Raw genomic sequence first — 18,515 nt, forward strand, 5'->3', positions numbered from 1 at the left:
CAAATATATTGTGGGGTGAACTTTCAGAGGCATGAGCCTATTTTATCTTTATCTTACATGCGAGGAGGGGGCATTGTCTCCAATGAGAATGGGTGTGGCATAAACAAAAAGTAGCCGCACTCGGAAAGCTGAGATACCGGAGAAGAATCAATCCACAATTAAACACGATCCTGGCACAAGAGCCCGTCCAAGCCTACGTAGATAAGCCGACAGCAACTGTTTGCTGAGGCTCAGTTTGCAGGACAACACATCAGATGATAACTCCCCTAAGAGAGCTAGAGAAATCCACGTACCAGCCCTCCAGTTACCCCTCTCCGGCCTTCTCAACCCCGGCAGGAATGGAGAAGCGACTTTGATACCGCTTGTTCTTTCCCTTCTCTCCATCCTTAAAAGATGGGGAGAACTCCCTTCGTCGCTCCCTCCCTCCTCTTCTCGCAAGTCATTGGCGGAAGTTAACTGAGGGACAGCACTGGTTTAGCCAACCAGCATTTGCCTTCATCGTGTCACGTGCGGTCTCCGCTCTGTTGATCCTGCTCGACTCCTCCTCCTCCGTAATTCCGTCAGTCCCTTGGACAGGGCTTTTTCAACCTTCCGCCGCCAGCTGTGCTTCCGGTGGTAGGTAGATTTACTTGACTCATTTTGGGGGGTTGGATTTTGGGGGTTGTAGTTCGCTCTCTCAGGCGACGGCGACGGACGGCCGAGGGAGAGGGGTCTCCACGCCCGCACACGCCGCGGTTGGAGAGCTCGCCCCCTGCCAGCGAGTCTGTCGAGCAGTCGCGTCGGGTGGGGCTTTTATTATGTATATGTATATAGCAAGGAAAAGCCCCGCCGCCGGCCAGCTCGTGAGTTAGGGAGCAGTAATTCCCACCCCTCGAAATTTTACCCTGGGTAATGGGGCGCTTGGCTGGAGTCTGGCCCCAGACTGGATACGGCCAGCCTAAGATCATAATTGAGCCTGATAAAATAAACTCTAGGTCAGCATCCTTGCACTTGATCCACCCTTTACAGTACAATCTTACTCATGCTTTACTTGGAAGTATGTCTCACTGTGCTCAGTGAGGCTTGCTGTCAGGTAAGTGTGCATAGGATTTCAAGCCTTGAACATTTATTGTGTAGCGATCAGTATCGCGATCTTAATGTTAGAGATGCCCTGGAATACTGAGATGGTCATTCGTTGGTGCCTCTATGTGACCTTTTTGGGTGTCTGGTCTGTGCCCATTTATTTTTGCCCTGTCATTTTTGGCAGAAGGTGTGGGTGATTTGCACTAGATCTGCAAGATTTCTGACTCCCAGCAGTTTAGCAATAGCAGCAATGAAATGACCCCTGCCCCAAGTTATACAGCTGAAATAAAGAAATTTGGTACTCAAATTCTTCAGCTCAGAATTATTTAATTCAAAGTGCAAGTCTTTTGCACCATCTGTGTGGGGTATCTCAGGGTTTCTCTTTCTTTCTTTCTTTAGACACTTTTATCCCGCTTATATTTAAATAAAACTCTAACCTGTGTATGACATAAGTAAGCATCCATAAGAAAGCAAATACAAAACCCCCACAACTGATAAAATACAATTAATAACTGAACAAAACATCCTCTATAATATCAACCCATGGTATAAACATTACATATAAAATTAAGTTCTAATTAAGGATTCTAATAAAAGCCAAGGTAGTTAAAAAATAAAAGACCTCAAGCCAGCCATGAAGATGGGCCACTCCTGTTGTGCCACCCTCTAGGCTGCAGCAGTGCTGCTGCTTGCTGGGATGGGGCAGGGCAATGGCGAGAGTGGAGAAAACACTGGCTTGGTGGCATAAGCACAGATATGTATGGATGCTTACACCTGTCACCACGAACCCAATGCTTCCTACAACCTTGCTGTCATCCTGACCCATCCTGGACCTGGCCAGTGGTAGCGCCACTGCATCCAGGAGAATGGGACAATGGCAGTGCACCCACCCACTTCACATGCTGCAACTGTGCAAGCCTGAAGTCTGCCCAGCATTGATCTACACTTTAGAAGGGCAGTGTGACAGACAATTATATGCTTCCTAGTTAGATGAATAATTTGGTCTCATGGTTCTTTACAGATCTCTCTGATAACAAACTTGCTATCTGATACAGTGTTGTCCCTAAAAGTAATTCTGTTAGAGTTGCTGACAGAAGTAAATTTAATTACCAATTCTCATAATAAGTGTGGATCAAAAATGTCCAACTGGTGTAGCAGGGCATTCATGTACAAACCGCCCACATAAAGATAGTAGTTCACACTGACAGCTTCAGCTGTGAGCTTAGCTGTGATCCTGCACATTCCCAAGGCTTTCACATATGCCACCATACATCTAATCCAGTTCTAAATTCAAAAATTAACAATTTCATATTTATGTTCTTTAGGAACTGTCAGCATTTAAGAATTAAATGGACCTTAGCAAGCTATGTTAAAATAATACATTCTTACAAAGTGGTGACATTTGAAATTGAGCATTTTCAGGTTTTATTTTAACTGGTGCTATATAAATATTTCATGTTTTTACTAATTCAGGCTGCAGAATATCTGAATCTTTGATCAAAGAAGAAAGTTATAATGTCTCATGCACGCAAGCCTCCTCTTGTGACAGGAATTTCTCCCAATGAAGGCATCGCATGGACAAAGGTCACAATTCGAGGAGAAAACTTGGGAGTGGGCCCAACAGATCTAATAGGTAAAGTCAAGAAAATTGTTTTAAGTTTTGAAGGCATCCGTTAGAGTTTACTTGGAAAAGTAATATTCAATCATATAATTAAAACACTTTATAGACCAGAGATTCCTAAACTGTGGTCTGTGAGCTTCATTTAGGTGGCCCACGTCATGCCCACATTAAATATCATGTTAATTTTTAATTGTATTTTATTGCTTCTTTTATTTCATTTATTGTATTACAATATGAATACTGTGGATTGCAAATTTTAATACAATAAAATACAATATAAAATAATAGAAGAAGCAATAAAAATCATACAGCATCTAGCACATCACACTGCAATTGCTACAACAGACAAAAAAATCATTAAGTGATCTGCCAAGACCATCAGTGATTTTCAAGTGGTCTGTGGGGGAAAAGTTTGGGAACCACTGTGATAGACAGTATAAGGTTGGGTTTCCTCCCCATTAAGTTAGAAGAGATGACAAAGTTGATTGAGGCTAGGGATGGTATCTAAGTCAGATAGACCCATTGAAATCAGTGAAATGAAGTTAGTCATGATTACGTTAAGGCCATTGATTTCAGTGAGTCTACTCTGAGTATGATTAAGTAGATACCCTAGGACAGCCTTTCCCAACCAGTGTGCCTCTAGATGTTGTTGGACCACAACTCCCATCAGCCTCAGCCAGCATTGCCAATGGTCAGGAAAGATGAGAATTGTGGTTCAACAACATCTGGAGGCACACTGGTTGGGAAAGGCTGCCCTAGGACATGTAGATAACGAACATAATAAGAGTCTTGCTGGATCAGACTAAAGGCCTATCCAATCAAGCATTCTGTTCCCACAGCTGTATCATAGGGCAGGAACTTTTTAGTGCCTTCCTTCATCCTGTTGCTTTTCTTTAATATAGTAATGAGTTCACCAAGTGAATCCTTACTTTTCTAGTTTTGTATGCTTTTTGTTCAGGTCTGTAGCTAAATTTTTGTGGGTGGAAATCATAATAGAATAGCTCATCCTAAAATGGGTGTCATGATATCAGTTTCAGGTTTTACCAATAATAGTCCTTTTTTAAAACTTGCTCTCCCTTGTGGCCCCCAGCAACCCCAGTACTAATAATCTGTTCCACAGTACAGTGCCTTGCAAAAGTAATCAGACTCCTGACCAATGCTCTTATATTACCGAATTACAAATGGTACATTGTAATTTCATTCAGTAAGATACTTTATTTTGAAACACTGAAACTCGGAATCAATTATTGTAAGGTGACATTGTTTTTATGTTGGGAAATGTTTGTAAGAAACATAAAAAACTGAAACATGTTGCCTGCATAAGTATTCAACCCTCACATATTAATATTTGGTAGAGCCACCTTTCACTGCAATAACAGCTTTAAGTCATTTGGGGTAGGTATGTACCAGCTTTGCACACAGCGTTGGAGGGATTTTGACCCATTCTTCTTGGCAGATTCGCTCCAGGTCGTTCAGACTGGTTGAACGTTGCTTGTGGACTGCAATTTTCAAAGAGCGCCACAGATTCTCAATGGGATTGAGATCAGGACTTGGACTGGGCCACTGTAGGATATTCACCTTTTTGTTCTTGAGCCACTCCAATGTTGCTTTGGCCTTGTGCTTGGGATCATTGTCCTGCTGAAAAGTGAATTTCCTCCCAAGCTTCAGTTTTTTAGTGGACTGAAGCAGGTTTTCTTGCAGTATTTCCCTGCATTTTGCTCCATCCATTCTTCCTTCAATTTTAACAAGATGCCCAGTCCCTGCTGATGAGAAGCATCCCCGCAGCATGATGGTGCCAGCACCATACTTCACTGTAGGGATGGTGTGTCTTGAGGCATCAGCTGTGTTAGGTTTGTGCCACACATAGCGCTTTGAGTTTTGGCATAAAAGCTCTATCTTGGTCTCATCTGACCACTAAACCTTTTCCCACATCGCAGCTGGGGCACTCTCATGCTTTCTGGCAAACTCCAGACGCGCTTTCAGAGTGTACTTTTTGAGTAACAACTTCTTTCTTGCCCCCCTTCCCTACAGGCCAGTGTTATGGTTGACTGGTGCCCCATTACTCCAATCCCAGCCACTGAACTCTGCAGCTCCTTCAAAGTGATTGTTGGCCTCTCTGTGGCTTCCCTTACAAGTCTCCTTTCTGTCTGAGTGCTGAGTTTTGAGGGACGGCCTTGTCTTGGCAGTGCCTGGGTGGTGTGATGCAGCTTCCACTTCCTGATTATTGATCCAAGTATGCTCACTGGGATATCCAAACATTTGGATATTCTTTTGTACCCTTTTCCTAGTCTTTGTATTTGTATTACATTATCTCTCACTTCTGTAGAGTGCTCTTTGGTCTTCATTTTCCTTCAGATCCACAGCCTGACCAATGATCCTTCAACAGTGGGGGTTTTATTCTGACAATGTGACAGCAACTTTAATGGTTCACAGGTGGAGGCCAGTGATAAGGTCATTGTGTCCTCCATAGGGCAATTTCTTCTGTGTAAAGTGGGAGCTTCCACAGCACAGGGGTTGAATACTTATGCAAACAACATGTTTCAGTTTTTCATATTTCTTACAAACATTTCCCAACATAAAACCAATGTCACCTTACAATAATTGAGTTTCACTGTTTCACAATAAAATATCATACAGAATGAAATTGTAATGTACCATTTGTAATTCAGTAATATGAGAGCATTGGTCAGGGGTCTGATTACTTATGCCAGGCACTGTATGTAGACTTGTGTGTGCAGTCTGTTGCTGCAATAAGCCAACACTGAAACTAGAAGAAGACTGAAAAAGAACATCTCTGATCTCTTCCTAAAACCATACATGGGGAAATGGGCTCCTTCTGGCAGGCAGGGCAGGATATAAATTTAATAAATAAATAAATAAATCATTAGGCCATAGAACATAGCACCTCTTCCTGGGCTTCATTTTTTTTAGATCTGGTTGGGATGATGAGTCAGTGAGGATATAATGAAAGTTTCTCTGCCAGGGGACATTGAATCCACCTCTTCATGTATTCCATGCACCGCAAGGGAAGTCTGACCGACCTTGAGAATCACTGTGGTAACGTGCTTTCTGAGCAAGAGTTTGCTGTGCTTTACAAATTTGTATTGTATCTGTAATCTCATTTTCACCCAGTGGTCAAGGCTGAGTACTTCAGTATTGGATACTAATCTTTATGTATTTAAAGTACCACCTTAGAAAAACTTTTACAACTTCCTTTCTGAAGTGAATCCATAAAGTAAGTAGCACCTGAGTCTTATTTGTGGGCCAAAAGCACTTCATGTATTCCCGAGAATGATGAAATAAAGAATAGTCACTGTCAAGCAACTTCTGTTTCTCTGCATTATCTCAGGCTTGACAATCTGTGGACACAACTGTCTTCTGACTGCTGAATGGATGTCTGCCAGCAAAATTGTATGCCGAGTAGGTCAAGCTAAGAATGACAAAGGGGACATTATCGTCACTACAAGGTCAGGAGGCAAAGGGACTTCAACTGTTTCTTTTAAACTTCTGAAGCCTGAAAAAATAGGTATGCTTCTCTCATCCATTTACATCTGTTCATGTAAATATTTTCCTTAATTTTTTTTTTAAAAAGTCTTGTAAAAAAGAATATCTTCATAAGTTCTAGGAGAGGGTTTATTGAACAAATCATAGAAATATACAAGGCTGTCTTTACACAGATTTAGATCACTGGCCTGTGTACTTTAGTACTGCCTACTCTAATTAGTAACAGCTCTCTAGCTTGTCTCAGGCATAGTTCTGTTCCATGCCAGCTAACTGAAGCCCTCTAAGTGAAGGTGTTGTTTTTGAACCTGGGGGCATGCAGAATATGCATTCTGACCTTGAGCTTATGGCCCTTCCATGAGAAACCTCTTAATTTCAAAATATTTGAGCTTTTCTTGGTTGTTGATCACATTTAAATTCACAAATAGGCAAAAAACCTTGCGGTTAAAGAACATACCTATAGCCAACAGATATTTCTATCAAACTTTCAAAAGCAGGCAAATTGGGCAGCTATAGTGAATGCACCATGGGAGCAGGAGACCTGACCTCCTCTTTGAGATATTGGACTGCCCTACAAAATTGTCAAAATGCAAACCCAATTTGGGTTGGTCTTTCACAGTCCAATCCACTGCAAGAATTTGGTAACTTTTTGCCAATTGAGGTTTTCATTTGCGTTATATATGCAGGAGAACAAAAAAGAAAAGAGAAGAACTGTGTTGCAATTGAAAAATCCAAATAAAATCACCTGGGAACCATACTGCTCTACAGCTCTTTGGGTTGCATGGGTAGACCAGCAGATGACAGCAGGAGCAGTGGGGGTGTTGGTTTCCAGGTTGCTGTTGTCCACCTTTTTCCAAACAATTATATAAATACACATTTTATACTTGTAGGGCTTTTTGACTTAATTTAGCAGAGCAGAACCTCATGAGGCTTATTGATACATGTGTTTGTTTTCTCTAGGTATTCTGGATCAGTCTGCTGTCTGGGTTGATGAAATTAACTATTACGACATGCGCACTGACAGGAACAAAGGGATGCCCCCTTTGTCTCTTCGTCCTGCTAACCCTCTTGGTATTGAGATAGACAAGTGAGTACTAAGTAGTGTGGATTCACATTCTTAGTAGCTTTCTCTGTATGATTCTAGATTTCAGAGTGTGAGATTTGAGGAGAATAAGTATATAGCCTAATTTGACTTTGGTTGCTTTCACACTGCACTTTATTCTGTTATTCTGATGATTTCTTACCTCATAATTTGCACATTATATTTGACCTTTCACATAACATAAAACCTAGTTCCGGAAATATAGTGGAAGTTTAGTGCTAATTTTCGTGATAAATAATATGAAAAACAATCCATTTGCAAGCCTGGGAACCTGAAAGATCATGGGAGCTTTGCACCAGCTGCAGCCGGTCACGTGACAGGGATCCCGGCATGCAATAAGTTCCCATCCTTTAGGTGCATGCCTGTTTTTTTGCTGACAAAAATTGTACTGGTATTCAATTGTACTGGGAGCAACATTCCCTTCCTCCTTTTCCCACACGCACCACTGTATCCAGACACTAACTCAAGCAGTGAATTGTAGGGGAACTACAGTGCGCATGTGTATTATGGGTGAGGAACGAAAACAAGGTGCTGTTCGTTGCAGCAGTGTGTAAGAAAGTTGTGTAAAATGCCGTTACATCGGTTAAAAAAGCCACAGTGGCTTAACACAGCAGGTACTGCAGTGTGAAAGGAATTTTAGAAATTGGGACAGAAGCACTACCTTTTTAATCCATTAAACTAACGCAATCAGCCCCATGTATGAATGCAGTCTTTGTCAGAAAGCTAGTGTTTCTTTCACAGTTTTACTGGACAAGTTGTACTTCTTCAGTCTCTTGTTCTATAAATGGGGAAGGTAATTATATTTCTGTCACCAGTTATGAGAACGAAGTTGTTTTCACATATTATGATCTATAACTAAGCGATGTACACCTAAAAATGAAAAGTGTGTGTAAAGGTGGCTCACTTGTGTTTGGAAATATGTAAACAGGTACCCTTGTCAGGGAGTTATGACTACTGACTCAGGCCTGGTTCAGACTTAATGATTTTAGGTTGATAAACTATGGCTTATTGGCCTGAGAACAAGCTGTGTGCCCATGTACACTATGTGATCCTGTTTCTTATCCTATTTTATAAGCAGGGATTAAATCGTAGTGTACCAGTTTAGTTGTAATGGGAATATGAGGTTCAAACAAGCCATAATATCAGCATTGAAGCTGGGTGCATTACAGGGGGAGAAGATGCAGCACATGGATACACAGCTCCATAGTTTATCAGCCCAAGATGATTAAATCTGAATTAGGGATGGGATCCATTGGCTGGTGGCGGTTCGAAAGCATTTTGTTGACCTAGTATAGATTCAACAATAGCAAATTAATGGAAAATTGAGTACCTAATCCAAAGTGGGTGGAATTCTAGCACATCCCTAATTTGAACTAAGCCCCAGTGTCAGATCAAGCACTTACACCCCATATTTTTAAGACCTACGCTCCTTTGTGATTTTAGGTTGTTTTAATTTTTTAATGCTATATTTTAAAATTGTTGTAAACTGCCCTGAGATCTTTGGGTGAAGGGCGAGTGTTGTTGTTGTTGTTGTTAAAGTCCCAGAACGTATGCATTGGATTTCAACCGTAACATAGCAACTATGTAAGCAAGCACCTTTGCCTGATGCCCAGTTCTCTGGCAGGCTTGTTTGTCTGGCAACTTGTTTGTGTTTTATTTATTTATTACAAGATATCCAAAGTGGTGTACAACCTTATAAAAATGTACCATAACAATAAAACCATATTATAACAATCCCAGTAATTAAAACAAAATCTTCAGTAGGTGACAACCTGCGCAGTCAGTATTAACAATCAGGAAACTCCAGGGTAAGCAAATTTTTAAAATACGCTGAAAACATGCTAGAGAGTAGGTGTGGGGAACCTTTGGCCCTCCAGATGTTGCTGAACTATAGCTCCCACCATCCGTAGCCATTGTCCATATGGTAGGTGCTACCACCAAAAAGGGCCTTTTCTTTGTGTTCTGAAGAAGGAAAGCCTCAACTGCTGATCTCAGTGTGTGGGCAGATCTGCATAGAAGAAGATGCTCCCTTGGGTTACCTAGTTCCAAGTTGTTTAGGGCTTTGTAGTCATAATACTTAACCTGGCTTGGTAGTGAATTGGCAGTCAGTGCAGTTCCTTCAAGAGAGTTGTTACATGCATATAATACGAAGCAGTCCATAGAGCAGCTGCATTCTGCACCAGCTACAGGTTCTGAACCATTCTTCAGGCCAGCCTTACATATGGTGCATTGCAAGAGTACAGTCTCGAGGTTTACCGATTAAATGGGTCACTGTGGCCACGCTATTCCTGAACAGGCACAGTTGTCTTTTAGTTTTCATAACTTACTGAATATTAACATTATTGCTTTTTTACTTTTATTTATTTTTTAAAATTCCATACCGCTTTTCATTTGTAGAAAGAAATAAAACGTAACAAATCCATTCAAGACTTCGTTGAGTGTGAACATTTTTAATAGCTGTGTGGGATGAAAGGATGAGATGATAAGTGACCTGGGATTAGCTGTTCAAAGAACTAGATGGTTTGTTTGAGTTGAATGTGAGTATGTTTAGATTGAGATTTGTAGGAAGAGTTGTAGAGTAAAAATATATTTTCCATCCATTTTTTTAAATAGAAATATTAGTGGTTTCTTCCCTAAGCATAAATCCTACTGCTTTTCTTCACAAGTGGCTACATTTATGCAAAGATTCCAATAGTGGCATTTTTGTAAATAACAGTTGATATATAGATAATTAAGATTTGCTATTGGAGCAAGTAAGTGTTGCAATGCTACAGCCATACTGTAACAGTAGCACTGCAGATGGATATGCCTTGAAGAAGTTTAGAGTACCAAATAGTCATTGAGCTTTCAGTACTGCACACTGATGAGCGTAACTGTATTCTATTGTTCTTTGTAAAATAGTGGTCTAAAAGCTTTAGTACAGTAATGCTCTTGGCTTAATAATGGTATAGTGTTTTTTGTTGTTTTTTTGCAGCTTATTGAATAAAAATTACTTTCAAGTGTATTCTGTTAAATTTCAGCTGAACATAGTTGGAAGTTTGGGGCACTTAGGTTGTAGTGCCATAGCAGTGCATTGAGACAGACAGACATATAGATATAAGGAAGTTAAAAATACTGCACAAGTGCAATACTTCCCCAGTTGTAAATCACACTGCATCAACAATTAGACTCTTCTAATGTGAATGCCAGTGCTATATAAAAGCTTAATCATAGCATCATGTCAACACCGCAAGCTAATGCTTTGGCACAAATGTTTTTGAATGGGGTGCCATCTACAGATATTTAAGTTCTACTAACCCAGCCCTGCAAAACTTGTGAGCCACCAGGCACCAGTTTAGCTACAGATGCTTGACAACAATCCTTTCCTCACTCCTCCCCCCACCCCAATTCTAGCAGCAAACATATGTAGACTTCTCAAGCCACTGATGGCATGTGTTTGCCTTAGTGCAGGTCTGCAATGACCCAAACTGATGACGATTAATAATAATAGGGTAAATAGAGGGCACAATTCAGTTAAAATGGAGAAAGTATATTCTTTTTGTATTGTCTCCCAGAGGTAATGAAGTGAGAGCTTCCTGTTGTTTGTAATTTTATAATTAGAATAATAATAGAAGAAGAAATAAATTATCTATGCCTACAATGAAGAACTGCTGTGCATTAACAAAAAGTTGGACTACTGCATAGCATAGCTGGCCTTTCTTTTTTTGTTGGTATTCTGGAATCTCACATCTCTTTGCCAGCCCTACCTGGAGGTGCCGTGGATTGAACCTGGGACCTTTGCATGCAAGACAGATGCTCTGCCACTGAGCTACAAATCATTTAGAAAAAATTGACTCCGTAGGGAGGAGTTGAGGCAAGGTGTAAAAAAAGATGAATAGGAACAGAGCAAACAGGAGGAGATTTTTTCATCATGAAGGCTGACGGAGATAGGCTAGCATTAATGAGAGACTGTAGCACTCGCTTGAGAGAGTCGTTTAAGAAAATACTATTCCTCAAAATAAAATAAAAAACAAGGTGAGAAACATGAGCAGGCTCAACGTAGCTCCAGGAATATTTGTTAAATTTCATTTATTTTACGGCCTAAAGAAACCGAATATTTTATTTTCTTATTTGTATGAAGATATGGTGGTTTTTGTGATGATTTTTTTTTTATATATAAAGAAATGTCCGTGTGGTAAATTGCTTCCCAGTTGAAATGAATCTGCTGCCAAATATTTTATTACAAATATCCATACTTTATAGCTGTAAATATATTCAGTGGTCACTTATTTTGGTGAAAACCCTTTGAGATCTGTGAAATGACAATAACGTGGAATCACACATTGTGTTTGGCACCGAATGCAGGCGCCACCTGCGGAGGAACAACCAGGAGTGCACAAGCAGGACAATCCAAACCCTGGCCGGGCAGTAGCACAGGATGACCAAGTGGCAGAACTCTGTTGCTCGCACCACCCATGGGCAGAAGGGGCCCAAGGGGCAGGCAAATTGCAGCTAGCAGTGGCAGCGGATCTGGCTTGGTTTCTGCAGACTTCTGCCTATCCGTGAACATTACTGAGAGTTCATTGCTGGCAGAGGTATGCTGGCAGCAGCCTTGGGAGACAAATTACAGCCCCTGGTGAGCTGGTTAGTGTTTTCCCATGCTTGAGTATATTGTAGTCCATATGGTGTGTGAGAGTGGAAATGCACAGGCGATTATGCACACTTTTGCAAACGTATTTGAAATTATGAATGAAAGCAGAGGACAGTGAAAGATAAACGTGGAGACATTAGCTTTACCACGGGCTTTATTTCATACGCTGTCTGTTTCGTGGCTCAAGAGAGGCTATGCACTGGCGTTTGGAGCTTCAAGGGCGCAGTAGCTTCAACAGTGATTCTGTTTGGGCTGAGAACTTCGATAGGAGCTGGAGGCCCCACCCCTTCCTGGTTCTTAGCCTGGCCCTGATTCTGGCAGGTGCTTACAGAAGCTTTTGTTGGCTCCTGAGTAGGTTCAGGTACAGCTTGCTGGGTACTGTCTCCTCTACTCCTGAGGCCCTGTGGGTGAAGGAGCCAGGTGGGAACCAGTAAACTGGTATAGAGATCTCTGGTCTGTGTCCAGGGCACCTTCAGGTTACTGGTGGTACAGGGATCTACTGGAAGGTCCTGCTCCCCCTTCGTATCCTCTGAGGAGACCCACAGTTGCATGTCTGAGTGAGGCTGCACAGTAGAGGCAGCAGCGGCATGCTTCACAAACGAACCCAGCAGAAGGAGCTCATCTGTACCTTTCAAAAGCATAAACCTTAAGGATATAGACATACAGGAAATGACATCACTGTACTTATGGTTAGCACGTGAATTCATTGCAACTACAGCAATTTTAAAAACAAACGCTAAAACCCCTTCCAATCAGACTGTAGTATTCCAGCTAAAGTAGACAGTAGTTGTTACATAGTGTATCTTCAGTCCCATACAGGTTTGGTTACATTCTTTAATTTTCAAGAATTATAGAATAGTAGAGTTGGAAGGGGCCTATAAGGCCATTGAGTCCAACCCCCTGCTCAGTGCAGGTATCCCAGCTTAAAGCATACCTGACAGGTGGCTGACCAGCTGCCTCTTGAATGCCTCCAGTGTTGGAGAACCCACCTCCTCCCTAGGTAATTTGTTCCACTGTCATACTGCTCTTAGAAAATTTTTCCTGATGTTCAGCCAAAATCTGGCTTCCTGTAACTTGAGCTCATTATTCTGTGTCCTGCACTCTGGAATGATCGAGAACAGATCCTGGCCCTCCTCTGTGTGACTACCTTTCAAGAACTTGAAGAGTGCTATCATATCTCCCCTCAGTCTTCTCTTCTCAGGGCAAAACATGCCCAGTTCTTTTAGTCTTTCCTCATAGAGCTTTGTTTCCAGTCCCCTGATCATTCTTGTTGCCCTCCCTGAACCCTGGATGTAGTTTGCCTGCATCCTTCTTAAAGTGCAGTGTCCCAAACTGGACACAGTACTCAATATGAAGCCTAGCTAGGGCTAAATAGAGGGGAACTAGTACTTCATGCAATTTGGAAACTATACTTCTGTTAATGCAACCTAAAATAACATTTGCCTTTTTTTGCAGCCACGTTGCAGTGTTGGCTCATATTCAGCTTGTGATCAATAACAATTCCAAGATCCTTCTCACAGTACAACAAGTGTGTAGCTGTGCAAACTACTGCTGCAGCCATGGAGAATCAATTCTAGCAGAGAATCAGTTCTTCCATAGGGAATAAGGCTTGGATCCTAAGATAAGTTAACTTTAGGAAGTTCACAGAAGGAAAGTTTCCTGTTCTTCCCTAACCCCCTCTGTAAAACCTGCTTCAGAGGACCAAAGTGGCTCAGGTTTCAGGCTTAATGAATTAGGATCCTGGCTGTGAAAACTCAGACCACAATAAGCTACTTCGCTTTTAACGTGCCATGGGATTGTGTCTTTTTGTTGAACTACACAGTTACTCTGCTGATAAAACTGAATTAATTGTAGCTTCCCGTCCTTCTCTGACATGAATGTGCATTCCTTAAAATATGACAGTAAAGAGCAATCCTAAATGTGCTTCATCTGTCTAGGAATAATAGTCTGTGTGTACTTTGTCCAGTTACAGTGTCCTCACTGGACATTTCTTGAAACAATACGAAGGTGAAATATTTCCACTAGCACTATGTGTCTTATTGATAAATTTAGAAATGGTTTCCATATGAAAGGTCTAGCTTGCTAATCATACACTGCCATCTAATGGAATATGAGAATCCTCGTTTTGCAAAGTTGACAGTTTTAGCAGAGGTGGTCCATGGTTTGTTTATATGTAAATACAAGAAGGCTGTCATTCCTCATCAGCTCAGCAAAGTAACTGGCTACAGGTTCAGTTAAATATTTTGATTTTCAGTATCAGAAGTCAAACTGAAGATCACAAAACTCTGTGTAGTTATCTTGCAATCTGGCCACTGTTAAAACATTTCCAAGACCCAATGATTTAATTGTGCACTTGACTCTTCCATTGAATTGAATGACCCTTAATAAAAGTGTTCAGCTTTGGTCAACTTTTGCCCTGTAACCTTAAGGTACTCTCCTGCTACTTTTGTTGTCTCCCATTGTGTTAAGTAAATGCATTCAGCAATAGCGAAGTGATGTTCTTATATCAGTGCTACACTTTGGCTGTGTCCAGATTTGCCATTAGCTGCCCTTTAGATTGTTTCCACAGACCATCCTTGTCCTCTGTCCTACCACTGGAGAAAGTCCTTGTTAACACCTTCAGGTTTGTCCTGTTTAGTCTGCTCCCGCATCCTTTCTGCTGGTCTCCTGCATGCATGAGTAACAGAATACAGCTGGTACAAACTTTTGCTCCTAGGAGTCTGGCTGATACCAGACGGGGAATGTGTATGGTTACTTGGTTTGTTTATGGTGGTTGCCATTCAGTCTTTATTTACTTAAAATGGCTCTTCTTGACCTATAAAATCCTCTGGAATCTAGTTCATGTTACTTTTCACTGACAGTGTCCAGTAGAACTGCCTGGCTTCAGTTTTTAAATAGATTTTACATGGTCATGTGCACAAAATCACTACCTCTGGGTTGTTGATAACTATTTAAAAGCTTTATTTATGAACTACAGATTTACATTTCTTTTTACATGAAAGCAAATAAACCTGTCAAATCCTGCCATATAACTAAATACCACTGACCCATTTCTTTGAAAGCATTTGCTCAAATGGAATATTTACTTAGCCAGTTTCCAAGTTAGAGCAGGAATTGGGGTCCAGCAGTATCTGGAGGGCCACAGGTTCCCCACCCCTAAATCAGGAGAAGTGTTACTCAGAGTGAGAGTGAAGGAAGAAGGCACAAGCTAAGGGCAAACTAAGATTAGTGTTGTTTCCTGGAATCCCAGATTCTTCAGAGCTTAGGGCTGTTCCTTCTTGCCCCCTTCAGGAGAAGGTTACATTCCTTCCCTGTCTTCCCATCAGACCAGAAGGGCCCTGTTCATCCTGATAGGAAGCAGATAACCCAGCCCTACCACTCTCCACTCTCCACCAGTTACTGTCTTCTTTAGGCCTATCCTCTGCTTTTGCCCCATTAAAGTAGCGGGAAGGTATCCAGTAAGAAATAGCAATCACAGGCAAAGAAAGAGAAGGTAGATCAGAAGTAGAACTGCAGATCATTAGCAAGTAGTGATAATGAATTTAAAAGAAGAAATCACAGGACCAAGAGGAAAGTGACATAGAGAAGAGGACTTGTGGTAATTTAACAAAATTTATATATTGCTTGATTTTAACAAAGCCTTTAAGTGGTTTGCACAAAAATATTAAACTTATCAATAAAAACAGTGAAGAATAAGTAATTAAAAATATTTAAAAGTCAATTAAAATTAGCAGTAAACGGAAACAATTTTTAATGTCTTAAGATGGAAAGAAGATGGATTGTTAAAAGCTATAGAACAACAAGAAAGTATACGGCCGCTAAAACCAAAAGAAGAATTAAATGTTATGTTTATATATTTACTGCTTTTACTTACCCCCCAATACAAAAGAAACATACAATAAAAGTAAAATAAATTCAGTCAAAACAATATACAATAGCAAATTTCAAAATACCCAGCAATCACGCTCCTGCTCTCACCACAGATGCCACTCTCCAGCATTCCATCTCTCAGATTAACTCACATCTCCTCCCCCGATTCCAGTCTCTTCCCTGGGAGCAACCCCATCCACAACCAGTCATCTGTGGGAGGTGCCCTCAGGGTTATCACACACTGAAAGTGTACCCCAAAGAGAAGTCTTCCCTTGGGAAGGGGCTGGCCTGCTCGCAACTTCCAAATAAATAGGCTCATCTGCCCCTTGGAACCACCCACAGCTATAGCAAATTCTTCCTCTTGGTGGGACTAGCTGGTGAAATCTTTTGTCTCCTCCAACAGGCCACAGTTCTCCAGTTACAGTGCAGCAGAAAAGGCCTGTGGAGTCTAACGTTGGTGTCCACTTCTCAGCTAACAATAGTCCTGTTACTGCTACCTGCCTTGTCTATGACTCAAGAAATCAAGTTAAAGAGCAGACCAACTGACCACTCAGTTTAGCAGATAAAAGATCATTTGAGTTAAGAGCAGATTCAGTGGAATGACAGTAACAAACACCAGATTGAAATGGATCTGCACATGTTGAATAGTTAAACTATGGAATTCTCTAACACAAGATGTGGTGACAGCCACCAACTTAGGTGGCCTTAAAAATCATGGAGGATTGCTAGTCATGAGGATTTTACTACCTTCAGGCTCACAAACACCATGGGTGATATCTAACTAAATCCTATTGAGAATAGATCCTTTGAAATTAATGGACTTGTTACTTAGGTCGATTGATTTCAGTGGATCTACTCTGGGTATAACTATTCATCTCATGCCCTACTTGTGGGCTTTTCAAAGGCATCTAGTTGGCCACTGGAAAACAGGATGCTGGACTAGATAGCCTTTGGTCTGACTGCAATAGTTGAATCTGGATGTAATTAAAACATACATGACAGATGCCATATCAGTCTTCTCCAAAAAAGGCCCAAACTTGCAAACCAGGTGCAACTGGTAAAAAACATTTCTATTCACAGTCACCACTTGAATATCCAGGAAAAACAAGGGATCCAGGAGCACCTGCAAGTTAGTGCCATTTGGTGGAACTCCCCCCTTCAGTCCATTGCATTAGTCTCATCAGTCATATAAACAACAGTCTCTTAATTGGCTTCAGTATTGGATTTATTTTAGAACAAGTGATTGTGTAAGGTGACTACAGCATTAAGGAACAACTTGAACTTGAGAAATAGATTAATCTCTAAACACCGCTTTCAAATTTCCCAGTATTTATTCAAATATGTTTTATATTTTTAATTTAATTTTTGAAACATTTCAGAGCTTCAAATCATAGTTCACAACATTAGTGCCGTCATTTCATGATGACTTCATGACAACTTCATGAGTCAATAATGTCCGTATGTGAATGAACCATAAAGAATCCATATTACCACAGATAATCATGTCATATTGCCTCGACCATAGTGCTTTTCCATTGCAGTCAGTTCACACAATCAGCTACAAGTCCCAAAGTGTTGAGTAATCAAGTGATGTACATGCATGTGTGAATTGGCTATAAAAAGCTCTTTATGTGGACACTTACCAAAACCGTAAAAATTGTGCTGCTTCTTTACGTGCCTTCAATGGAGCCAGCCAAAAGCAAAAGTATTTGAAGTTACATTTTTCTTACCGTGACACTTTTATTTTGCTTTTATGATAGATTAGATACATAATGGTGCTTAACATTTTCCAGGGGTGTCAGCACAGTCTCCTTTTGGTTACTAGCTGATGTTTGCCACCCAGTATTGCAACTCTCACCACTCAAGTAAGATAGATAACCTAGACTCGCTATTGTTACTGTTGCAGACTGGCTATGGTACTTGAGAGAGTAAGCAAGTTCTGGAAATTAATTTGGCAGTGGAATGTAATGAAAACATAACACACTTTGAGTGGAGCCAACTCTCTCATGTATTGTCATCCAGTCCATTTGACAAGCTGAGCTATGATCCTCAAACCACTTACTAAAATACAATCCTGTTTATATTATTGGAAGTTGTCCAGTGATCGTCATCCTGTTATAGTCTCATTTGATTTCTTTTCAGCGTGCTTTTATAAGGCTGTATGGCTTTTGTGATCAGCTCCCATAAGCACAGAAATTGATACTGGACACTGTATTAAGCATCCTGAAACTTTCATTTTTAAAAGAGGCATTTATGTATTAAAACATTTTTATGCCAACTTTAAGCCCTAACAGTGGCACAAAGTGGTATGTAAAAAAGAAAATACAAAAATAATTTAAATACAGTAGTAACAGAATTAAAACAAAACATAAAAAACCAAAAAAGAACAGAGTTAAAACTTTCAACATCAAAATTTAAAAAACAATGAGATCCAGGTGGAATTTTTGTTAAAAGTCCTTCCAAGTAAACAAGGTGCACATGTTTTTGTCCCAAGTTCACCGAATGCTGGAGCTGATTCTCATTTTCACTGGCTCCCAATCTGCTTCCATGCCCATTTCATAGTATTGGTTTTTGTTTTGACCTTTAAAGCCCTTCATGGCTCTTCCTGTATGTAACTGGCCATGCTTTGAGATCTTCAAGGGAGGCATTTATCTGAATGCCCTTGCCAATTGATACAGCAGGTGGTTGAGAAAGGGTCTTCTCAGTGGTGGCCTCTTGCCTATGGAATA

The 18,515-nt window shown here is 40.7% G+C and overlaps 1 protein-coding gene across 3 annotated transcripts in view; it reads left to right on the plus strand.

Annotated features, from left to right (window-relative positions):
- The first annotated feature begins 505 nt into the window (after positions 1-505).
- Positions 506-18,515, plus strand: part of EXOC2 (exocyst complex component 2) — a 97,358-nt gene continuing 79,348 nt past the window's right edge. Inside the window, exons 1-4 of one of the 3 annotated variants that reach the window (XM_061590748.1) lie at positions 506-615; positions 2,536-2,695; positions 6,033-6,209; positions 7,145-7,271. In XM_061590748.1, the coding sequence (XP_061446732.1) occupies positions 2,578-2,695; positions 6,033-6,209; positions 7,145-7,271 (422 nt within the window). In that variant the 5' untranslated portion in view covers positions 506-615; positions 2,536-2,577. Of the gene's footprint in view, positions 616-650; positions 784-826; positions 1,073-2,535; positions 2,696-6,032; positions 6,210-7,144; positions 7,272-18,515 lie in introns of those variants that run through there. The other 2 variants (XM_061590758.1, XM_061590766.1) reach the window with 2 other exon arrangements.

This window comes from Rhineura floridana, chromosome 1, assembly GCF_030035675.1.
Source record: "Rhineura floridana isolate rRhiFlo1 chromosome 1, rRhiFlo1.hap2, whole genome shotgun sequence".
Lineage (NCBI taxonomy): Eukaryota > Metazoa > Chordata > Lepidosauria > Squamata > Rhineuridae > Rhineura > Rhineura floridana.